Below are 25,147 nucleotides of genomic sequence, written 5' to 3'. Positions count from 1 at the left end.
TCCCCGGGAGATGGCTGCGGAATACCGGGTGGCGGGCAGCGGCATCCCGGGGACTGGCAGAGACCTAAGAAGCAACCTGTGAGCCGGGAGGTCACAGGCAGAGCATTCCCACCTCTCCTCGAGGGGTGCCAAAAGCTTTCACATCCCCTGATGTGCTCCAGGGAGGCTTGGCCTATCTCCCACCTGGCAGCCCGAAGCCACGTCTCATCATCCACAGAGCCCAGGTGAGGCGCGGGGTCCTGGCAGCCCGCGGGGACTGCACGGCAGGCTGGCTGGCTCTCGTTAGCTGGGATGGTACCTGGTATGTGCATGGGAATCCTGTGGCTGAGCAACCCAGCACACAGAGAGGACTTGGAATGCTTTGCTGCTTTGCTCTTTGCCCCCCACACAGACAGCAAATCTTGAAGTCCCGTCTGTGGCATTAGCTGTGTTCTTTACCACTCTGGAGAAAACATCTTAGGAAATAAAGTAACAAAAATGTCTTTGTGGCTGATCCATTGGGAAGAAAGAGGCAAAATATACCTATTTCAATGCAAAAAGAAGTGAAGCCAAGAAGTCTTGTAAGCTTGGCCCCAAACGGTTGCTATCTCAGAAATGTGAGCATTGCATTCATTTTATTACCTTCCATTTTCTTCGCTGAGGTCTGCAAGTATAAAGCAAGAGCGTGTAATCAGGAGGGCTGGTCACCTGTTTTATAAATGACACCTGAAACACTCACAACCCCATGGCTCCAAGAGCTGAGTCCTTAAAAAAACAACAGGCATTTCGAGGTGCTAAACAGAGCCTTGGGTGCTGGCAACAACTGCCACAGATGTCCTTCTCAGCAATGAAACCCATGGAAGGAGGGTAGATGGGAGCCTGTTGCACTGCACAACAGCGGGAGGAGAGGTGTGTGAGCAAGGACACCCTGCTGCACACTCATTTCCCCACTCAACAGGATATTTGCAGGGATGGTGGCAGATCTCAGGAGCAGGAGTGCCTCTTAAATCAATGCCCTCTGCATATGGAGCTCCACAAGCTCCTTAATCAGTGCGAGAGGCAGGTGTCTGCATGGGGTCCTGCTCCAGCGAGGGCCACCTCACACACACACACACACAGGGTTGCACCAGCTTGGCCCAGATCAGCAGCCCTTTCCCATCCCGAATGCTGGCTCCCATCATCTGTCTGCATTTTTGTGACATCTCCTTCCTCTGGCCCCAATCCCAGGAGGAAGCTGTGCCTGAGATGGATGAAAGGGGTTTGTTCCCCGTTGCTACCCAGCAGTCCTGACAGAGAGGAAGATGAGCTGCTTCCCAGGACTCTGGGACCCGACCCTCCGCTGGCACAGCTTTTGCAGAGGTGGCCCTGCAGCCTGTCCTGGGGCTCCCAGGGAGACCCTGGTGGCAATGGCACATAAAAAGGCCCTGTACTAAATACCTCAGCTGAATTTTGGGGCATGAAGGTTGTTTCAGAGTGGCTTAGTGTTCCCCAAAGCTGGCCACTATCAATGTGATGCTTGTGATCCTCCTCCCTCCCAAACTTCCCCTCACCCCTTGGCCAGCAGAGCAGAACTGGGTCTTCCTAACCTGCCCTTTACCTCTGATGCCTGCGGGAAGACAGGAGGGAACAAGAGATCTTGTTTCCTCCCTTCTGCATGCACTGGCCTCAGGCAAATCCTTGTGATCTGCAGAAAAAACAGGCTCCCTCCATCTCTGTGTCCAGCTGTAGCAACACCCAGTCAGTTACTGCCAGGGCCATGGTCTTGACACAGGGAGTGCCTGGCAGGGGCTGGCCTGGAGCCCACCATCACCTACCCTGGTTCCAGGCATATAGGGCTGGGAGGCTGAAAACCCCATTTCGGGCCAACACCCACATTTTCTCCTGTTTACCTCAACTCCTGCTGTTGTGTGGGAGCTTTTGTCTCCGCCTGCTACGCAGCCAGCTCCCCATGACCCGGCACCACGGGGCATCCCACTGAGCTGGGCTGCCAGACACGGCCGACCCCTTGGCAGCTGCTGCATTGCAAAAGCAACCCCCTTCCAGGGCTGCCAATATGACAGTGGCTGAGCGAGCCAGGACAGCAGGGTGGGGGGACAGGCTGTGCACCAAGACTCTCCTTCCACACCTCAGCTCCTGGTGTGTTAGGGTGATCCCAAATCACCCAGGCACCCTGATGGGGTGGGCTTCAGAGAGCAACAGCTGCCTGGGAAAAGCCCAGGGTGCCTCTGAATATGGATGAGGAGCAGAGAGAAAAATAAACCCCAAACTTCTTTATCAGGGGAGGCCTGGTCCTGCCGTCTGCCACCGGGATTTGGGCCAAACTGCTTGATAGAGAGAGAGACCATCTGGATTGTCTGATGGGCTCTGGGTTTGGTTAAAATGAAGCAGAAGCTTTTTTTGTAGGAGTTTTCATGGGAAGATTCGGGGAAGGATTCCAGGGTACGCGCCAGACCTGTCGTGCAAAGAGATGCGAAGCAGCTACAAAGCTTCAAACAAAAAATTGCTGCCAGTTTTAAGCCAAGCCTGCCAGGGCAGCATCCAGGCATTTCCACCCACCCAGGATGGGTCATAGCTTGCCCCCGTTAATTCTCCTACAGGCTGGGCTGTCTCTGTGTCCCTGTCAGTGCCACTGGTGGCTAATAGCACCTTCCAGCGTGCCTGGGCTTCCAGGCAGTGTGCTGCACCCCACACCAAGGCATGTGGACAGGAGGCAGCACATCCTGGCCCATGCTTGCTGTGGCATTTATGCTGTGCTTCGAAGCAGTGCTGTGGCTGTCACCTGTCCACAGCAGCACTCAGCCCTTCCCAGGGTGGGATCAGGCACTGCTGCAGAGCAGAAGTGTTTAAAACACAGGCAAGAGGGTTTTGGTGGGTTGGCACTGGCTGGATGCCAGGTGCCCTCCAAAGCCACTCTGTCCCTCCCCTCCTCAGCTGGACAGGGGAGAGAAAATATAATGAAAGGCTCATGGGTCAAGATAATGGCAGGGAGAGATCACTCACCAGTTTCCAACACGGGCAAAACAGACTTGACTTGGGGAAATTAGTTTAATTTGTTACTAAGCAAATTAGAGTAGGATAATAAAGAATAAAACCAAATCTTAAAAACACCTTCCAGCCATACCTCTTTTCTTCCTGGGCTCAACTTCACTCCCAGTTTCCTTTATCTCCTCCCTACCAGTGGCACAAGGGGATGGGGAATGGGAGCTGTGGTCAGTTCATCACACTTTGTCTCTGCTGTTTCTTCTTCCTCAGGGCATGGACTTCTCACACTCCTCCCTTGGGCATCCACCTGCTCTGGTGTGGGGTCCTCCACAGGCTGCAGATGAATGTCTGCTTCACTGTGGTCCTCCATGGGCTGCAGGGGTACACCCTGCCTCAACCTGCTCTTCACCACAGACTGCAGGGGAGTCTGGAACAGATGCCTGTAACACCTCCTCCCCCTCCTCTTTCACTGACCTGGGTTTCTGCAGAGTTGTTGCTCTCACATTTTCTCTGTCTTCTCCCCAGCTGCTGCTGGTGTTGTGCAGCAGCTTTTCCCCTTTCTGAAATTATCCCAGAGCTGCTACCACTGTCGCTGATGGGCTCAGCCTTGGCCAGTGGTCGATCTGTCTTGGAGCTGGCTGTCACTGTCTCCACTGGACATGAAGGAAGCTTCTAGCAGTATCTCACAGAAGCCCCACCACTACCAAAGTATTGCCACACAAACCCATGCATGCATGATGCCTGGTCCAACTTCCCTACTGAGGAGTGTTGCCAACAGGAGGATCCGTCTTCCCTTGCACTGGGGCTGTACTTTGAATTCTACTGCAAGCAACACTACTAAAACACACCTGGTTCAGGAGCAGTGGCCACAAGACCCAGCTGGGGATGTGTTGGGAGCAGAGCCTCCATAACTTTCAGCTTCTCAGTGTCCCCCAGAGATCTCGCACAGGCGGGCTGCCCACGTCTGTCATGCCTGGCCAGCTCAGCTCGTGCTGGGAAGCCAGGCTGCCTTTGTCCTGCCAGACACACTCAGCTTTGGAGAGTGAGGCACTGTGTGGGAGCGGGCCAGCCTGTCAGCCCCGTTAGGGCACCTGTTGGACTCGTGCAGTATGACAATGCCCTTGATGGGTTTATTATAGAGTGGTGCGGGCAGCTGAGGCCACTGGGATCACAGTAAATCTCTCCTGGTTAGCAGCAGCAGCAGGCAGGGCTGGGATGTGTTTTTTCATGTATCTCTCCAGGCACAAGTCCTACCTCACAGGCAAACAGCAAAAGCGTTGCCCTGCAAAAATAGCATCACTCTGTGAATGTGGTCAGCATTGCTCTGCAAACTGCCAGCACCGCCCTGCAAGCATGGTCAGCATCACCCTCTAGACACTACCAACATCACCCTGCCAGTGTTGCCCTAGGAACACCACCGGCATCACTCTGCAAACATGGCCAGCATTGCTCTGCCAATGTGGTTGCAGGAGTGGGGCACCTCTGCTGCCTGGGGACCTTCACCACTGGGACCAAGTGAAAGGAACAGCATCCACTGGGTGCTGTGTGATGATGCAGGAGATGCCAAGGTTCCCAAGCAGGTGGATTTGGCCCCAGCCTAACATAAAAGGGACTGTCCAGGTGGGGGGAGCACAGCCTGTCTCACTGCCTTGAACAATTGCAGAACAGCAGGAGGGAGACTGCAGCAAGTCAGCAAGGCACTGCACCCCTGCTTTGTAGCATGGCTGAGCAGAGGGCTGAGCCCTGCAGCCTGGGCTCCTAAAACCAGCTCTATCCCACAAGGAAAACATTGGCGCCAAGCAGCCCAGATACAGATGGGGAGATGCTGTTCCCGGCACGGCTGGACACACCAACCGCCTGGGAGCTCTGCGGCGCAGTGCAAGCTGGTTTGAATAAACCACACGCGAGGAGGTGTTTGTGAAGTGCCTTGCACATGGAAATGCTATTGTTGGTGTAGCGTGGGATCAGGGGCTCCAGGGTCTCCAGATGCAGCAATTGTTCCACATCCGCACTGTGCATACACACACTCTTTCCCACTCACTCTGCCTGCAGCCACTCATTAACCCTCCTCAATGAAGATGCATTGGAGGGATAATTTACTGTTTAATAGACTAACTTTCCATTTGCTGTTGCCAAGCGCATCTGACATATTTCTCCATGGTGCCATAAACTGCAGCTCTTCTGCCATAATACCCTGCCTCCCAGAAGGAGCAGGTGGGTTTTCAGGATTCAGCTGATGACCTTGGCCATGGGGTAAGCAGAGACACTGGGCTCTGTTGTTAGAGAAACAGGGCTTGTTCCCACCAAACCCTTTCATATATTGAAATCCCCACTACACTGACGTTCCTGAATGGGGAAAACATCTAACCTGAGAAATAAGGAGTGCTTCAGCCTGATGGATGAGGGAGGCAGTGTCTCTGTCCTCATTTTGTTAATGAAGATGCCCTGGGTGCAGACAAGCTTGCCTCTGCTCCATATTTATGGCTAGCTGGCGGTTGGTCCCACACTGGGATGTAATCAATAATCTGTGTGCCCACTTGGCCTCATTGTGCTTCCACAGTTGCAGGTGGCCTTTCTGAATCTTGTCAGTCCCAAAATTGTACGCATGTGTCTCTGTGTCCTCTCTCCTTCTCCCCAGCCCTTACAGAGTCGCAAGCTAATAGAGGCTGAAAGAAAGTCAGATTCTGCACAATGTGTGATAAGGGAGCTGCTTCCACCAGACCCACTTTGCCTCCATCATCCAACTTTCCACACTGTAGAAGAGGCACTTTCAGGGTGCAGGTTCTGCAGAAGGACCAGCAGGAATGAGCAGAGGAACAAATCTGATTGACTGGCTACCAGGGTCTGGCTCTGGAGGACGCAAGAAGATGCCAGTAGCTAAAATAACTTGAAAAGAAGATAAAAAATGTTTAAGCTTGCCTTGTGAGAGCTCTAATTGGCCCTGGATGTGGGCAGGGACTCTCCTTAGAGCTGGAGGACCATGCTAGGGGCTAATTTTTGATTTTGAGGATATCCCTCCCCAGCTTCTTTCCCCAGCCTTTCTTTTCTCAGTGCTCTTTATGTTTTTCTTCACTTTATTTATAGTCCCAGCTTCCCATCTCCACCATCCCTCAGATGTAACCAGGGAGGAAGAATCAGGCATCTCCAAGCCTGCCCCTCAGGCACATCTGGGGGGCCCCCAGTGCCTGGGGCAGGCAGGGGGGCCCGTCCCGCAGCGTGTGCTGTCAGCCCCCTCTTGCGCTGCCGCTGCAGAATGGCCTGGGAGAGGCACAATGGAGCCAGAGGCTTTTGTGCAGGAGGTTGCTGAGATCCTGCTCCGCAGGGGAGCAAGGCCCAGGCTTTGTAAGTGAAAAGATTGGAAGAAACAAACCCTAGAAAGACTGCAGGCTGACACAGACACCCCACATCACAGACCTGTGCATGCACCCAGTTACACACAGCCACGGTGGCCAAGGCAGGTTTGCACCTCCATTCATCACAATCTCCAGCAGCACAGGAGCTTCAGCCGAAAGCAGAGGATCAAGTGGGACACAGTTCTCTCTGAAAAATAACATAAGGCACTGCATGGGAGGGCTGGGTGGTGGATTTGAAAATCTTCCCAAGAGCAAGGCACAGGAGGCTGTTTTAGCCTAGGAGAGGTAGAACTGTGGAGGGGGCCACAGTAATGCCCACTCCAGCTGGGACTCAGCAGGGAAAGCAAAGCTCAGCCCCCTCTGAGCCAGACCAAAAACAGCACCTCAAAGGCTGGTGCTGGGAAATAGCTGAACTTGTGATATGTGGCTGGGGACAGCTTCTCCTTGCATCAAGGTTCCTTGCACAGGAGCCCAGAAACAACCCTATCACATTCCTCATGTGTGGGCACTTCCCAGGAACAAAGCTGGACTGGAGCAGGATGAGGCCAGAGTGCTGGTACCAGTTCAGATCACACTCTGGTCTATAGCACAAGTGGAAGGTCAGTGTGGGACCCAGCATGGAGATTTTGGCATCTACGTGCCTGCATAGTTTATGAGCTTCAACACAAAACCCTCACTGGAGGGATGAGTAAACAGAACTAAACATGGTAATTTATTCGCTCCATGAAAAAATATTAGTTAATCCAAGCCAATGAGATTGTAAAGCCTGATAACTGGTCTGGCTGGTGCCAACATCTATCGCTAGCACTACTCATGTTTTTTGTCTACACTGTTACCCTAGGCAGTGAGATGCAGCAGCAACATGACAGCTCCCAGCCACACATGATAATTTAAGAGAGAAAGAATATCTTATTTCAACTCTGAAACAGGCCAGAACAGTTTATTAAAAAAAAAAAAAAAAATCAAGACAACTTGCAAAAAATTATTTAGATAGCAGTGACACTCTGCAGAACTTATTTGCAAGTCTGTGCTGTGCAATTTGAGATAAAAACTGTTTAATGAAATGAAGGTGAGCACTGCTTGTTTGTTTTGCAACACCACTGCTGTGCAGGAATACTAAAGGCCAAAGCAAACACTGAGAGCTGAGTGATCCCCCTCTAAATATGTACCTTCACCCAGTGTTTGGTCCCAGTGGGTGCTGGCCTTTCACTTGCAGTAGAGCATAAGTGCTTGGCTTGTGGCTTCAGGAGCCAAAAACTATTCCTTTTTTAAATTATATAAGCCAGATAAAGCTGCTACTTTGATTCACAGTTTATCAGGGGGACGATATTTGGATTTGCAGTATTGAAAATAGCTGTTGTGAGTTTTTGCATTCCTTTGTTCAGCATGTTCAAGAAGAGAAATGTCTCTCTGGACTCTCATGACCACTTTGAAGTGCACAGAGGCCCATCGCCTCCCGCTCCCTGAGCTCCAGGGAGATGGGGCTCACCAGTCCCATGACACCCAATTGCAGCCCCGGAGGAGAAGGGGGCCCACTCGGAGTTCACCCCGCAGGAAGGCAGCGCTGGTTTCAAACAGACCGTGCTGCTTGCTTCTCCTGCTTGTTTTTCAATTGCATGGCAAGGATGTTAATGAGTGTCTGAGCCATGGCAGGCAAGCCCAGGGCATTTCAAACGTGGAAGAACTTCACAGAGAAATAATCTGCATAAAATCTGAGACGCCATTATTAAGAAGGAGGAAAAGAAAATGCAAGCAGAAAGCATCCTCTCTCAGCAGCCAAGAGTGGCAAGAGAATAATGGTTCTACAGAGAAAAATTTATTCATTTGATCCATTATTTATATAAAGTGTTCTTTGTAAACCTGATTTCCCATCACCCTGGATGACAGCAGGGGGAAGACAGGAAAAGAAGAGGTCCAATTTTATACCTCCAGGAGAAAGACAGCCTGTCTGGGCACCCTATATCATGCTAGTATCCCAGAGGGAATGAGCCCTAGTGCCATGGGAGGCCAGTGCCATCAATGCAGGTGGGCAGTGCCTCACCAAGCACCCCCACACTTGTAGCTCTGGGCTTCTGAGCAAACGTTTCTTTCCTTTTAAAGGTGGATACACCACCAAGTTCTTGCTATCCCAATGAAACTGCTTAAGCCACCAAGCAAAAATCACTAAAAATAAAAGCATTTAATGTGGAGTTTTCACATGAACACACAGAAAGGCAACAGTCTGCAACAGTACTTACATAGCGTATATAAATAAAGACAAAGATTAAAAATACTTTGGAAATGACAGACTCTGGGAACAGTTAGCGGCTGCTCTGGGAAGAAGCATCCTTATGAGTCATTGCACAGGGCAGACAAATGAGACACATTCAAGCATGACTAAAACTCTCCCGTGCCTGGGAGACAGTGTGAACGCATTAGGACTGCAACAGCCAAGGTCCTAAAGCCCAAATCTGTTAGCCACCACCATCCTCAGCATAGGGAGCACAGCACCACAGGCTACAGCCAAAGGCACCAAACCCCTCCTGGGACTGCCCTGTCTGTAGACAGCATCCACCATCCCTTTGGCAGGTAAGGCATCTGACACATGCAGAATGCCTGGATGATGCGCCATAGGTAATTTTTCTCAGAGCTAAACAAATTTCAGCTGTGCCAGGAGCCAGACATCAGTAAGGGGGGACAGTAGGAAGTTATATTCCTCTCATCCATGTGGGAGAAGGGTATTTAGTCTTGGGAACAAGATTACCTTGCCAAGCAGACACCCATAGAGAGAGATATGCCCAAGTAAGTTAGGGACAATGGGAAGAGGAATGAACAAACACTTCACCCAGCAACTGCTACTGATGCAAATAAGAGCAGAGGTAGCAGAACCAGACCCAGCTCTCCTTGTACTGCCACTTGACTTTTGGCTGTGCCTCTTCTCTGTTCAGAGGCAAAGCCAAGATCCCCAGGTCTCTGCTAACAGTGGGTTGCAGGGACAGGGCAGAAGTGCAGTCAGCAAAACACACAGTGCCCTTTGGAGAAAAACACATAGACAGCTTCATCCCCTGGAGGGAATGATTACAGACACATTCAAAAAGCACATACTACTGCCACAGCAAACAGCCTCTGCCCTTCCTCACAGCATCCTTGCCAGCCTGGTCCCTGAAGAACCACAGCTCTTTCTTTGCTGTGACAGAGGCTCCTAACACCAGCAACTCACATGTCTATAGTTCCACTACCCCCTACATTTTCAAGGCTCCAGCCTGGGGTCAGACTGGGGACAGGCCCCCTCAATAAAGGACCAGAAATCTCCCTTTATACAGAGCAGCAAAAGCTTTGTATCTAAAAAAAAAATAAATTTAAAAAATCAGAATTAAAGAAAGTGACAAATTCCAGCTAAGCCACACAGGTCTCCGATGCCTTGTCCTGGCAGCTCCAGCCAGTTGGACTGAACTTCCTGCTCCTATCCCAATATTCACACCTCCTGTCACCAGTTGTTTCAGAAAGCTGTCAAGAACAGAGCTCTAACTCCTGCTAGCTGCTGGTTCTTAAAGATTAGAAGACAAGTATAATTGGATTCCAGAGATTATTTGCTTTGCTGAGAAGGGCTGAGAAGTGTTTAGATGGTTCCCCAGCTGATTAAATCTTTATTTCACAGTAGTGACCCTATGTGTATCCTACCTCAGAGTGCCTGCAGACACATTCTTGGCAAGATTGGCTTACTGGAGTACTTTAGCTTAACAAGACCACTGCCACTGGCCAGCTGTGATGGGGGTTTATCTAGATGGTTTAATCTCATTTCTGCAGCTCAGACCAAAGAGCTGAACCCACCTTCAGCCCTTTCCCCCAGTTTAATGACTAATGAGCCAGCTGCCTTACCAGCCATCCAGATATCTTGAGCCAAAGCCTTTGGCACAATTTGCAGATGATCACAAGCGGCTGGAGCCTTCTCTCACCTCTCACGCTGCTCACACTGTTTTCATGCTTCGCACACAGCCACAAGACTCTGCCTGCTCCAGGCACTGTTACTTCCAAAGACTAGGCTGTTCTGCCCCAGACAGCTTTTGCCAGCCTCCTGCTCTGCTCAGCTTAGCCTCCCTGGGTGAATGCACAGCAGAGATACTCCTTGCTCAGAGTTGTGCCACTGAGATATGAAGGCAGTGAGCAAGGGCTGCCTCCAGCTCTAGCTAAAACAGAGGCATGAGTTTATTGGGGATTCTGCTTTGCCCACTTGAGATGATGGCATCCAAAGCCTCTCCCCTCCCCTAGGCCCATCCTGTGCTATGTACCATTTGTGCACTCCAGCCCTTTGCAAACAGCAGAGCAAAATGGAGCCCAGAAGAAGCAGAGAAGGGCCTGGCTCCAGAGGAGGACTGGAGGCAAGCTTAGCTGTCAGGGTGCAGGTAAAGGTTGCAGTCCATTGTTCTCACTGCTAGCAGAGGGGAGGAAGCAAAAACAAGGCAACGTGTTAAAAACTCAGAGCAGAAAAGCAAAAAAATACAGCCTAGCAACATTGCAGAGAAAGCTGGGAGTGCACGCAGGGCTCTGCAATGAACAGGGCTCTCCTTGTAAGCAAGCACTCCAGCTCTTCCCAGAGCCAGCAGGTCAGACATGCTGCACAACTTTTGGTTAGATAGTGGTTTGCCCCATAGTAGAATGAAATATAATTTATATACAGAAAGAAACAAGTCCCTGCAGTCTTTGCAAAGGTCCAGTTTCAAGAGTGCTGCCGTGTTGCTGAGGGTGCCGTGAGCCTGCAGCACTCCCCTCTCAGTGCAGCACGTTATTTATTCACAGCTTGCGAGGCTGGGCAATCCCCACCCATGCGTTGGTGCGAGGCGATTCAGAGGGATGATGAATCCTTGGAAAGCAGGAGGGCTCGCATGCGTCTACAGGATTCCTGTAGCAGAGAATTAGAGCAATTGAATGCTTGAGACACAGAGTGCTATGCAAGAAAAGGTTGACATTCTCCTCCTGCAAGGACCCTCCCTGGGTCCTCACCTTTTATTAAAGCACTAGATGAGGCAGTGAGCAGACAGAACAAACACAACAGTCCATCTTGGGCTGCACCAAGCTCTTGTCCCACTGCCACCCTGACAGGCTGTTAGCAGTACCCTGTGCTGCCAGCTTCCCTCTGCTTCCTGTAAGAGCCAGCCTGCCAACTCACAGGTAGAAGGGCTGTATCCACCTGCTGGGTGAAACCCTTCAGGGTCTGGCTTCCAGAATGCCACCTGCCTGCAGCTCAGCACAGAGCAGACTGCTGTGAGCTGGGGCACTGCAGTTGTCATAGAGCCTTGAGTGTGTGCTGTCACCTCTGCAGGTGTCAGAGCCCAGCACATCAGGTTCCCCACAGGAAGAACTGGGGGAGAGGGAGTGTCTCACCTCTTTCCGGCCCTCCAGAGTTTTCAGCTTCGCTTGAGACACGTGAGCTGGAGAGCCACATTTCTGTAACTGGACAAGAGAGGGCAATAGGAGTAGAGAGCTGGTGAATGAAGTGGCATCCACACCCTTCCCCAGGAGCAGCCTGTACCACCAAAGGGCATCTATCACCCAAATATACTCTTAGTTTGTCCAAGCCATGGGACAGCCTTACTGTATACAAGCAGCAGGCTCTGTACAACTTGTGGAGGAGGATGAGAGAGAGGGAAGGGGGCACAAGCCAATGCCCTAGGGCAAAACAGCCAGAGGGACAAAACTGGAGTAGAGGTCCAGTGCTGCCACCCCTGCCATCTGCTCTTCTCTCCTTTCCTCAGAGCAGCTTCCCAGGACCTTATTTTGTCATACAAAAGAAAGTTGGAAACCTCTTGAGCACAGAACAGCAAACAGTTCCCCAAGGATTGATGAAATGAGTGCCCAAGTTGCACTCAAACTCCCCTCACACACTTCCCTACCAACAGCTTCAGCAGTGCTGGGAGAAGTTTCTTACCAGTTGGACATTCTCTTTGCTGACCCGTGCAGGCTCTGGTGTGGTATCCCTGCTCTTCCTCTCCAGGATAACTGGGGTTCCCAAAACTTTCCGCTGTTGTAAGAAGAGAGGGCTGTTGGCTAGTGCTTTGAGTGCAAAGTGAAAAAGAAAGAGAAGGAGCAGGATGCATTGCTGGTAAGCAGTTGGATGCTGGGAAAGAAAAAAGGAAGCCAAGCTGGGACAAAGATTGCAAAGCAGAACCACCTGAAATACTACGTCATTAGGCTGGGTCTGCCTGACTGTAAAGGGTTTGGGAGCTGACCTGAGGCCCGGACAGGAGCCCAGCCTGTCAGAAGCAGGTACATGCTGCTGTGGAGCAGCCCATCATGTGCTAAAACCTGTGCTAACATGCTAGACTACATGACCAGCTCCCTGTCAATTCTCATCTCATCTCAGGAAGCAATCAATTCTCCAGAAAGACACACAGATCCTACAGCCATGTGTTTCAAGATAATTACACTTTATACTAACAAGACGTTGTCACTGTGATGCCTTTTCTGCCCCAGTAGATCTATGTTGATTGGTAGACAATACTTTGAACAGTCCCTGCCTTTGAGGGTCTCATTCAAGGCAGGACAAGGCAGAAGCAGAGAGCAACATCAGAAACTCACAGCAGAGAGCAGGGGTAAGAGGCTGCTTTTACCTTAATGAGGCCGCTGAAGGAGCGCGAGCGGGCACGTCGTGGTGCTGGGGACGTGGGTACCTCAGAGCCAGGAGTGAGAGCTGCAGGATGCTTATTAAACTAGGAGGAAACATGAGGGCAGTATGTTAGCACAGTTACACCAGTCTCTTACTGCTGTGTGCTGCTCTACCTGCTGTCCCAGAACTCAGTTTGTCTCTTTCACATCCCAGAATAGAGGAGCAGCTCAGAGCCACAGGGATAAGAAAGCAAAGGAAGGCCATATTTCCCACCCAGCATTACAGGGAGTTTGGGTGCGAAGCTGCTTTGTGCTGGCTACCAGATTAACCAAAAGCAGCAGGTGTTGGAGTAGAAAGGGGGCTGGGCAGCAGCTGGAGGCTGGCAGCCATGACTGGTGCTGACCATATCAACCAGTCTGTCTGGAGCAGCAAGTTGTCTTGGGACCAAGAGGAGACCAGTTTGTCCACTCCCTGGAGGCAAGAGGGGACAAGACTTTTCCTTTTCTGAAGGAGGAAGCTCAACAAGGCCATGATCAGGACAGGAAAACTGCTTGAAAAACAGAAAGCCTAAAGCACAGCCTGATGCAGCAAGCTCCAGTATCAGTCACATCCAGACACATCCTCCTTCCCTGTCTTCTTACAGCTCTGCCCCTTACACAGCCCAAAGTCCACAGTCTACTCTCCCCAGCCCTCCCAGGACTAGGAGCAGCTCTCAAGAAGGCGCTGCCTTTAACCCTGTGCCCAGGATTGTGCTGACAAGCACACCCCAAGGATATCTTTTTCTCCCCACACTACCTGCCGGATAAGTTTCTTCTTCTTTGCCGAGTCAGGCATATTGTGGACATGGCGGAAGAGCTCCTTCAGTGCCTCCTCTGTGCGCTGCTGGGTCTCCTCCTGATGGCAAGAGTCCAGCCGGCTTCGCTTTTGAGACTTGAGGGGCTGCAGCTCCTTGGAGCCAGAAGACGTCAGCAAATCCAGGTCATCCTGGGAAAGCGGAGACAGCAGTCGCTTGCCATGCTTTAATCCCAGTGAGCCACCCATCTAAGCCAGGCTAGGAAGAGTCTCGTGAGCTGCCTCAACACTAGTGAATGCACAGGGCTGTGTTTTCCCTATCCTTCTGCAGCAGCACTGCACCAGCAGGCCCCGTGCCAGGAAAAGGTGACAGCAATACAAAGGTGACCCCATTGCTTCTTCCTTCCCCTCCCAGATGCCAGCTGCAGAAGCCCTTCCAGGTTTGAGAAGGATCAGTGCAGCTCCTCGCAACACATCTTCTCTCTTCTGCAGCTAAATGAGATAGGGAAGCATTTGCTAGCAAGACACAATTGTCCCAGTGGCAGCAAGTAGCCTTTATCCCAGCACCTCTTCCAAGCAACCTGGCCATGGCAGCAGGCATGTCTGTCTGTTTGGAAGGCACAAACCCATCAAAGGAGCAGGTGCTGCATGAACTGGACACATAGAGCAGGTTTGCTCTAAACAGGGGCCGGTGGCTTTCTTTCCCTGTGCTTTTGATTAACAGATGCTGCAACTCTGTCCAATTTCCCTAATGCAGCCACCTGCACTAGCACACCATATGCTTCCCTCGTTCCTGGCTTCTGACAGATCCTCTTTCATGACTTGGTTTGTTTGCAGCTTCTATCACTCACAAGGATCCCTTCATAGCATCACAGCCTCTGCCCTTTAATGGAGGGCACTGCATTTGCTGGCCTTACCTTTGATGTGTGGGCTCTGGATCCCAGATAGTGCAGCCTGGCACACTCCCGGATGTACACTGGAGCCTGTGACGATGAGTAGAGAACAGGCCAAATATATGTTTAGCATATTTGGCCTTGGGGCAAGAGTGGCCACAGCAAGAGCTGCTTTTCAACCATACCACACAAGCTATTTGGATCAAGACTCAGCTACTTAGGGAAGACAAAGCCATGGAATTTCACGTCCCCAGTGCAGTCCCCGTTCACAGCTTCCTTTACATGCAGGTAAATAGCAGAAGTGAAACTCACAGTAGGAAAAAGTTCCTGTGGAACCCTGCTCTAAATGATTCCCCTAGCTCTGAGCTGGCCAAGCAGGGGTCTGACAAAGAGGGCAGAAGGGGAACTTTCTATGGGAGGACTTTCTGCAGAGAGCAGATACCTACAGTGACCAGGAAGGTCCTGAGAAGTCAAGAGACTGCCTGTTGTAGAAACACTTCCTGACTGCTCTACAGCACCCTGCTCAGAGCTAGTCAGTGCCTGTAACAACAGTGGGCTGACTACCATTTGCAGAGAAGTTCACAACAAAACAATGCACTGTATTAGGTATTCGGCTCGTGGCAGCACTCAGCCAGGACAAGTCCCTTTCCTTATCCTGCGAGAGAACCCTAGTGCAGCCCAGTGAGTACCTGCCCCCAGGAGCCACGCTTCCAGCTGGGCAGCAGGTGCTGGTGTCCAGCAGAGGGGAGCGTTACACTGCACCGTGCTGCTGACCTGCCCAGGCAAAGCCATCTCTGGGGCTGCCTGCCCAGCAAAGACCTCCCTAGTCACTAAAGGAACAGTTTCTTGTAGAAATCCTCCTTCCTGCAGAAGAGAGCCCCCAGAATATGCACTTGACCCCTGCAATCTTTCTGGACAAGGGGCATTCAGTCTCCTGCTGACAGAAGCAGGGAGAGCAAGACCCCAAAGCACACTTACCTTGAAGAGTTTCTGAGAATGTTTGATCATGAAGGTCACTCCATTGTTCAGCTTTGTGATATTTTCCTGAAGGTCATTTGCTGTCACCTGGCAAGAGGACACAGCCAAAAGTCCATCCATTAGAAGGGGAGGAGGAAGGATCTCTGCTGCCCTTGCTGTTTCTGGGACATAGACACACAGTGCATCAGCAGGAGACCTGCTCTGAGGTGACAGGCAGGCAGGGTTCACAGCACACCAACAAGCAGAGCTCACAGAGCCAAAGCTGCTCTGAGAGGAGAATCTGACAACTCTGGGGCCAAAGGGCCAAACAGTTCACCAGCAGCACAGAAGCTGGAGCTGACTTTCTTAAAAGAAGCATGACTGTACTGTGCTTTCAATTTTACTGAAAAAGATGATGCCTAAATTGCAAATGAGACCTATGGCAGGTCTGGACTGAACACTAGGACTGAATCCTGCCAGGAAGCTTCACCTCTCCATCGCAGTCTCCAACCCTCACATCCCTGTGTCAATACTTAACCTTCCCATCTTGGTTCTTCCCCTACCAAGGAGACCTGCCAAGCCTCTGCTGTCTATATTGCAATATCCCACCCACAGACACCGAGGCACTGCTCACATTTCTGGGCCATAGGATGTGGGGTGCAAACATGAGGGCAAGATTGTGGGCAGACATCTTGTTCTTGTCCTGCTTCTTGGCGGTCTGGTAGAGCAAGTCCAGGAGCAGTTTGAGCAGACTGCGGTTGGGAGCGGGAAGGATCAAAAACAGCAGCTGGAGGGCTTCAATTTGGCGCTCTTTGTCTGGAGTGCTGGTCTTATTCCCCTTCTCATCAAACAGTGTCAAGTCTGCCAAATCAGAAGGCAGAATGTGAAGGACACACATTACCTTTCCTAACAGCAGTCTGTGGCAACCAGTTATCCTTCCCTCTTCATATTCAGATCTCCTACAATCCCCTACACAATTCTTGGCCCTCCATCTCTTTTCCCCCCAGCTCCCAAGCTCCCCACTTAATGTGTTAATCTGTGCTACTCCTCCCACAGAATAACAGAGCTGCTAAGAGCTGTGATGGCTTGAAGGCAATATGGAGGCAGTTCACATAAGGTAGTTCAATAACAGTTATTAAGTACATAGAAACCACAACTTGCTCAGGAGAACCCCAGACATAAAACAGATGGAGACCCAGGTTACCAATGTGGGCTTTACTCCTGAGTTATCTGAGAGAAGACTAGCTAGACAGACTTGGTCTGATTCCTTAGGATTTTCAGCTCCAGTCTTTCCACCATCACACTGAGATGGTAGGAAGATTCCTTCTTATCCTGCCTTTAAGGAGTACCCTTCTGCAGCCTAGAGTGCTTTCTAGGAGGCTTGTCCCAGTCCTTCTGCTCATCACTGCCTCTTGCTGCTCACTCACCTGCAATTTTGAGGTGGGCATGGAAGTGCTTATGTGTCAGCAGTGGCTCTGGTAATTCCCCCAGGAACATCTTAAGCAGGGTAGCCACATCATTGGAATGAAACTCCCCAGAGTCCAGGTCAATATCTGTACCGCTGTTCAGAGCATCCTTTAGGATCTGTTGCCTGATGCTGTTGCCAGGCACTCGAAACAAGCCTTCTGCTCTTAGATCTGCTTGGCAGAGGGGAGAAAAAAGGGCACTGAGTAATCAGAGGTTGATTCCCATCTTCTTACTAAAGCAGTTCCCTCCTCTTTCCAGAGCTTGACAGCAAACCTCAGTGAACTGCATTCAGATATGAAGATATGACTTCAAGCTAGCTCTCATCAGTAGAAAAAGTCCTTGTACAGAGGGAAATAAACTAACATATCTGCTAGGCAATTCTGGGGAGTAGTGCAGTGCAGTTCTGCAGTGCCAAACTCCTGATGCTGGAGAGATCATAGCTTTTCACTCTGCACCAGAGACCTGAGGTGGGTCAGTCAGATACCCATTGGGATGGGAAGACAGCAAGACAGAGCCACTTACTTTTGTGCAGATACTCGATTAGCTGAGAAACCTGTGCAATGCCTTCTTCTGTCAGTGGTGAGCCAAACACCACCCCTTTCTCTGCAGAACAGAAGACAACATGTTCAGGCAGCTCAGAACCCAACAGCCACAGAAATTAATGTTTCCCAAAGAACGGGATTTCAGCATGCAAAGACCAGTGCCCCAAAATGCTAAGGGTGAAGGTCACAAGAACACCCATACATGTGAGATATCACAAGCACTCCAAAATAAGACACTTTATCTCACCATGCTGTACTTACATGGGCTTGATCATCCTGCTTCTTACCTCAGTTTAATTACACTTTTATCAGCTAAAGCAAACATTCTCTAGCCCTTTAAAAGAAAACAACACCAAAACAGATGCTTCAATTTTAAATGGCACAGAACCTGCATGCCTGAACTTTATGGGAACAGCTAAGTGGGAAGGGCAGATGTGAGAGCCTGGACTGCCCAGGTGCCTTCCACATTGGCACTCTCCCCACCCAAGAAGGAAAGTCCAGATTCATCCTCACTGTGGCTTGACATGAAGTGGAGCAGAAAGAAGAGGTGCAGCTACTAGTTTATGGGAGAGGAGAACAAGCACTTCTGGGGAGATCAGACATGATCTGACTGTCTCACACTGGCCTCCTTTACAGGGATGGGGAATCCCTGGAATTCCCTCATCCCAGTGAATCTCTCTTCCATGTCAGCTGCTCTAGCCTAAGTATGAAAGTATGAAGACTGAACAAGGAAGAACTCTAAAAAAAAAAAAAAAGGAGAGTAGGGAAGGAATGAGCTGGGCCCTTCTCCATAGGGATCACTGGCAGGTCCTCTCACTCTTGGAGTCTGCTCCCATGTCATGGGGTTGTTACAGATTGAACATCAGCTGCCAGCTCCAGAACTCCACTAAATAACACAGGCTGCAGCCCCAAAACATGGAAGCAACTGAGCTGAAAGGAAGGAGATCCCTGCATAGAAGAAAACATTAGATGAGAAGCCCATTTAACTGAAGGGCATTTGTTGAACCAGTGCAGAAAACTGTTCTTATCCAGAGAGGGACTTCGCAGGTAAGAGTGATTATCCAGGAGGACAGTGTTGTCTAATAAATGTAGCCTTGATAGTGAATGGATTTTTCTGTCAAACACACACACAGCCAGCATGCTCTGCCCCTCAGAAAGCTGAGACAACTCCCAGGGGCTTCACTGACAGCAACCAGAACTCTGAGCACCACACTTCTTCCCTCAGATGCACGTAGGTTTGGACTGCAACTGTAGACGAGATACTGGATAGACCATACCACAACATGCTGACTGGGACTGAGAACTGGAACCAGGTGCAAAACTGATTTGTCCTACCCTTGCACTCAGGCTTCAAAGAGTAAACAGATTTAAGAAAACAATATTCCTCTCTTTTCCATGACCTGACTAACAGGAGCATGGATCACTTATGAGGGCAGGCTGGACATTTGCACCATTTGCACTGAAGATTTCCCTCCTTATTGTTACAGGTGATAGCCCATCAAGAAGTGCATTGGTTGGTCTGATAAAAGTTATCTCTGCTGCAAGCTTTGTCTTGCCTCTTCTTTTTCCCCTGCCACAGCACATTTTGATTTTACTAGCTTTTGGTCTGTTGTACTACAGATCTTACTGCTCTGTGGTGTTGATGTTCACAGCATGTGGGAGAGACCTGGTTAACCCTATGCTCTTCTCTAGCAGCCTTCCTGTGCAACTAAATTTATTCCGCCTGAAGAATGTTCTGCTTTCTTCCAGGACTTCTAAAATACATGGTAAGCCACCAGGAACTCCAGCCTCCTGTTAAATCAAGAACTTTCTGACCTCACTCTGATAAAGCACATGCTTCAGTCTTGCAGGAGAAAGGAGGCAAATGTGAGCTCTTGATCCGCGTGAAAGATCTGAAAGGTTTGAGTGCAAAGGGAGAGAATGGTTGGCAAAGATTCTTGTCCTTGAAGAAAACTAAACTCATTAGACATTCAACAGATAGAATCAACAGTGGCCAGGAATAGAAGAGGAAAATACATCTTCTTGAGACATGCAGGGCCTGACAAATTTGATTTAGTTTTGAAGTCAGAAGCTGGTATCTGAATGAGAATTTGATTCTCAAAGAAACTTGAAAGACGTGTCTGGAGAACGGATGCTGCGTTACAAAGGCTTAGATGTTATTGTATGACTGCTTCTGAAACTAAGCAGCAGCATGAGATTGAGTTTCCTATGCTCAAAGAAGTTGTATTTGCAGTTTGATCAGCTCTGAGCTGTGGTCCTTGGCCTCTGGCTTTGAAGAAATAAAACCTGTTTGTTCTATCTGGTCTATAACATGAAGAAAAACAAACGATGGCTCCAAGATGAAACACACAGTACACAAAACTGATTTTCTCTGTAGGCACAAACTTCTTTTTCTCAGAGTTTGGCCAAGGAGTTCACAGACAGTGCCTGTCAATGCCGGGAGACACTGCCATTGCAGCCTGGGAGTGCAGCCAGCAGACTTGGAAACATCTGCTAGCTGTAGCTGTAGTGAGACACACGGCCATGGAGACATCTGAATGGGGGAAGGCAGAGCTCTCGGGGGAAGAGAACGAGCCGGAGATGTCAGGTCTGCTAAGAGCAGTGCTCCAGCAGAGTACAGATAATTAAAAAAAAAATTAGCTAGATAGAGAAGGCTCACCAGCCCCTGCTGGAAGGTTTTGACAAGAACATGGAGGTTTCCAAACACACTAAGAAAACACTTCCAGCTTGGTTACTCACTTGCTTCTGTTTGTCAAGTGGCAAGTGTTTGAATTTAAGGTGTCCTGCTACTCTCTGGGAACTGAGGCAGGAGCAATAACAGGTATGAGCACAGTCTAACTGCAGGTTAGGGGCAGCACAAAGACCTGTTATTATGGAGCAGCAAGGTAAGTCATGGCAATATTAAGTAATTCTCATCTGAGGATGCTAAAAGACCTGATTTGCAGTATTTTATTTTCCCAGGGTGTGTGTATCTACCAGGATTCCTGCTGAGTGAACCAGAAGTGGAGGGCTGAAGCTGGCACCTGAAAATTCTGTCTGAGCAGTGAGACTGCAGAGCTTGTCCTTATGAAATACAACAGAAGGATAAGTTTGGTAAAATCAGAAGCACTTAGAGACACTATATAAAGGTTGGAGACAGAAAAAAGCCACTCAGACACAGCAATAACTCTCTTCTCAGAGGTACTCACAGTAGCAGAACTGCTCAAAGGAAGGGGAAGACTAATCAGAAGTGTTCAGCCTTAGGCTGCCAACATCTGAAGGCAGCTCCTTACAGCTTCTCTGCCAGCAGCCTGCCAGAGAAGCTGTAAGCTAGGAAACCAGAGCTGAGGAGGGATGTGAGGTGCCCAGATGGAGTCAACTTCTGTCTAGATAAGTGAGGAAGTTTAACTGAACTTATCAGGAGAACCACGTTCCCCTTGAGTGTGGGCAGAGGTGGAAGAATGCACACCCACCGTAGCCACCCTGCCCCGAAAACACCTTTTTAGTTACAACAAAACAGAGTGGTAAATGCCAGCCATTGAAGAGGAGAGTGCTCAAAAGTAACAGTGCTCGAAAGCAGATCTCAAACTTCTAAGAAGGGCCTAGGGCTAATGTTTCATAATCAAGACAGCTGAACTTGAAAGAGAAGATAAGAATAGTCAGTTTACCAGAAAACTCCAGCTGAATCCTTGTCTAAGAAAAAAAGAAATATGTCACCTCCCAGGGTTGAATCTGAGCTTAATCAGAGTCAGTTTGCAGAGCTTTGTCACTGACTCACTGGATTGGGATGTGGATCTGAGCAGCACTAGCATTTGGATGGGAGATGCTTACAGATTTCTGAGCTGCACAGTGGGCAGCTGACCCACTGAAGCCAACCTAACATACACCACAGCAATAATCCCCAGAAAAAGATACTCTCAAAGTGCAGGGCACTTATAGGATCAATCCTATGGCCTGTTTCGCTCCTTTCTAGAGGTTACATTCCCAATGTAATCAGAGATTACAAATGTATAATATTAAGCATTCCACACAAGCTCAAAGCAACAGGCTGAAAGTTTTGTAAACTACATGTAAAAGATGATTACAGCATCACCCTAAAGGTGGGCACCAGACATCATGCCATACTCACCCTTGCGCTTCAGAGACATCAGAGAACGAAAAAATCCAGAGGCTGTGCTGTTTGCCCCAGGCAGCTTTGGGTCCTCTTCTCCCATTAGCTGGGCCAGCTCTGCCCCAGGCAAGTCAATGAGCCTGGTAATATTGCTGACAACCAGCTCTGTGAACACCTCTGGTTTTTCATGGCGCAGCTTTTCCACAAAGAAGTCAGGATTGAAGATGATCGGTTGGCTGCGGAAGGAGGAGTCATTGCAGATGACAAAATTGCAGATGGCATCACTGGGAAAAAGGGAAAGAGGAAAAAAAATACAGTAACTCTTCATCACTTTGTTTTTTACAGCCAGCTGGTCTGCCCTGAAGGAGACATCTGCTGACACAGGAGCTACCAGTCTACACCAACAGCACTGTCTGACTGGTGAATGTTCAGCACAGCACAGTTACATTTCCCTATGGAGCAAAAACATTTCTGGACTGTTTGTACAGCACAGTCCAAGACTAGCACCTCCATAGCATGATGATGACATATGCAACACATTGCAACATCCAACTAAAACTTCAACTACATCTACATGTCTACTACTAGTTTCACTGCATCTACTTCCTACTAGCTCAGGCAGATATGACACCCAATATTTTACAATAACTTACCACTCTAAGTCACGAAGAAGTTTGGTTCTATCTCCCTTCCTCCCCAGAAATTCATTCCCAGTGGCCTGAAAGTCTGAAACACAATCTAAACTTTTTCATGGTCAGCCTACACTCATCAGTTCCCACAGTTGTTACCTCATCCCTACCTTCCTATCAACAAATAGAGAGTTCCCACATCCTGGGACTTTGTTTTTGAGATCATAAACATGCAATAACATGAACCCTCAGTTTTGCTGCAGATGTGGTCAAATGCTCCCAGGTGACACGTTGCCACCTCTTTGGTTACTGCCCTCCGCCAGCTCTGCACTCTGAGTCTGGAGTGAAAATTCATTGGCACGCATCATGCAAGATCAGTCCTTGAGGAACCCCTAGTAGCCTTTCTCCTAGAACATCTCTTTTTGGCTCATCCAGTTCTTGCCTCTTCTTCATGCTGTCCTTTATCCAACCTCCCTATTCTCTAGTGACACCTACTTTCTCCATTTCATAGCTTCTCACGTGGCATGGGAAAAGAGATGCACCTGAAACAGTGCTCTGCTAAGGGTTATTTATAACAGGTACATAGCCCAACCAGAGGATAGGTACATTTACCATGTCAAAAATCAAATTAAGGAGTTATCAAAGAGATACATCACTTTAATCAGAGCTCTTAATGCTCACACTTAACTCTTAGCCCAATTTCCATCTAATTCTAGGTCCACCATTACTATCTTCCCACCACTATTTCAAACACCTTCCTGCTTCTGATGTCAAGCCCACAGGCTAGAGTTGCCTAGCTTGCTTCTCCCACCACTCTTTTACTTTAAGGTGAGGGTTAGTATCATTCTTCAGTCACGAGCTACTGCCCTGAAGTCATACTTGGCTATAAAGTGCTAGTCTGGCCCTGGTAATGTGTGTGTCTGTTCTTTCAGGGCTCTGGGCGTAGGCTGCCTACCCACCCATTTACATACTACGTGCTTTCACCATCTGACATTCCCAATCCTTTAATCACCCTTGGCCTCTTATATAACACTTTCCTTTCTACTCTTTCTACATCCATCCTCACCTGTGAGCTCTCGTTGGACACCATTTTCCAATGGCAGTTGCCACAAGTGCAAAGGTAATAAGAGATCCTGTGCTCGTGCACTGGGGATCACACCAGTCCCTTAGGTGTGGTGTGGAACTTGGGCCACAGAGCACGTGCTCTGCCGAACACCCCCAAGCCCACCAAAGGCTTTCCCTTCAAAACAAGCTTTTCCATAGAAGATTGGAGCACCTTAACCTTACTCTCCTCCCTGCTGAAGGGTGGAGACCATGCTGGGTATATCCATGCTCACTGTCCAACACGCCTGACACTGAATGCATTTGCAACCCACTGAATGTTACGTCCATTGGCTCAAGCAACAGGACACTTCAGCTACTAGTTCAGAGATCTCAGCAACCTCCTGTTCTGATGTAAATCGACAGTAGCTCACAATGGGGAGGACATCAAAGCTCGTACTGCCAAGTCACCTGAACCCCAGCCCACCTCCATGCAGCATCTGTGAACCCAAAAGTTATCTGAGCTACTGCTGTACATCTTTGACCTGAAAGACTATCTCCAGGATTTTCGGGATGCATGATCAGAATATGAGAATAAAAGCTGTGACTCAGGCTCCACAAGGAGAAAGATACTTGCTGAAACAAGAAGAAACCAGGCTCTCAAGTAGCACTTGCATCGTGAGAATCCATACAAAGCCCTCTCCCCTTGCCACTGCTCTCCATGGATGTCAAAGATGCCTTCAAGAGGATGGAAAGGAAGAAGGTCTGCAAGGCAGACTGCAAGGCAATCTGCCAGGTCCTCTAAAATTTTAGAAAGCTCTCAAAGGCTCCCAGCTGCATGGCTCAGAGTGGCCTAGCAAGCACGCTGCTGACTCCAAATGGGGGCCATATTTTTCTGAGCACCTCCCAGCCTGTTTTTCAGCAGTTTGTTCTCTGCAATAAATCAAGACCAGAATGCAAGAACTTGGTATCAGCTGAAAAAAGCAATTGCCAATTGATCTGATCATATTCGCATTTCATTGCACACGGTTACAATGCACAAACAAGTGCCAGCTCTGCCCATAATGTGGAGCAAGCCCTTTGCCTGAAACCCATGACAACTCATTCTGTCGCATTACAGATCCTGAGAAGGGTTAATAGCAAGTGTATAGGCCCAGTGACCCTGCCTGCAATGATCCGTTCACTCTTATTCACTCACTAGCAGTTTTGTTTCCCCACAGAGAAGATATGCAAATACTTTGCAGCAGTTACATCAAGCATCACAGATTATCTGTTCCGTCTGACAATTAGATATCTAGATTCAGAGAAAGAAAATTAAACAATTTTGTCAACTAGAACTGACATGACTTCTCTGCACAGCCTGTATAACAAGTTGCACAAAGTTTAACAACATTTAATGCAAAAATAAATAGAAAAAAGTAAATTTCTTACATGAGTGCTGAGAGCTTTTGAAGAGGCATTAGGAAGCAGAGACAGGGAAAAGAACTTGCTCCTTGTTTCCAGCAACAAAAGAAACCTGCCTGTCCCAGCACAGCCTATGCAAATTCCACGCATGCTACAAGACACAAGGGCGCATTATTGGGTCTGAAAGGCCCCCTTGGCACACACTGGGCATCAGCCTTCACACAGAGACAAAACAGAAAAGAAAAGCTGGACAAATTGATTCATGTCTCTTGCCAAAGGCTGCGTAGCTGGAGTTTAACGGCAAATAATTCCTACATAGAAACCGGGGTTTTGAATTAGGACCAGCGTGGTATTAAGTGCTCTCCACCTGTATCCAAGAAGAATCCACAAAATAGCTCCAAATCTACCCTGTGTTTACCATGAGTAAAGCCATGC

The 25,147-nt window shown here is 49.2% G+C and overlaps 1 protein-coding gene across 1 annotated transcript; it reads right to left on the bottom strand.

The window, feature by feature from the left end:
- Positions 1-8,474: 8,474 nt before the first annotated feature.
- On the bottom strand, positions 8,475-24,801 carry ARHGAP19 (Rho GTPase activating protein 19). Its single transcript, XM_018069230.2, has 12 exons — positions 24,740-24,801; positions 21,657-21,922; positions 17,529-17,609; positions 16,967-17,176; positions 16,174-16,400; positions 15,561-15,647; positions 14,607-14,672; positions 13,693-13,881; positions 12,902-13,000; positions 12,220-12,312; positions 11,676-11,744; positions 8,475-11,193 (listed from the first exon to the last, which is right to left on the bottom strand). The coding sequence occupies exons 1-12, from the start codon at positions 24,766-24,768 to the stop codon at positions 11,137-11,139; spliced, it is 1,473 nt and encodes a 490-aa protein (XP_017924719.1). The 5' UTR covers positions 24,769-24,801; the 3' UTR covers positions 8,475-11,136.
- Positions 24,802-25,147: the final 346 nt, after the last annotated feature.

This window comes from Manacus vitellinus, unplaced genomic scaffold (assembly GCF_001715985.3).
Source record: "Manacus vitellinus isolate BGI_N305 unplaced genomic scaffold, ASM171598v3 scaffold_15_pilon, whole genome shotgun sequence".
NCBI lineage: Eukaryota > Metazoa > Chordata > Aves > Passeriformes > Pipridae > Manacus > Manacus vitellinus.
Note: the sequence above shows the minus strand (reverse complement) of the source record. Positions and strands in the feature narration are given on the sequence as shown.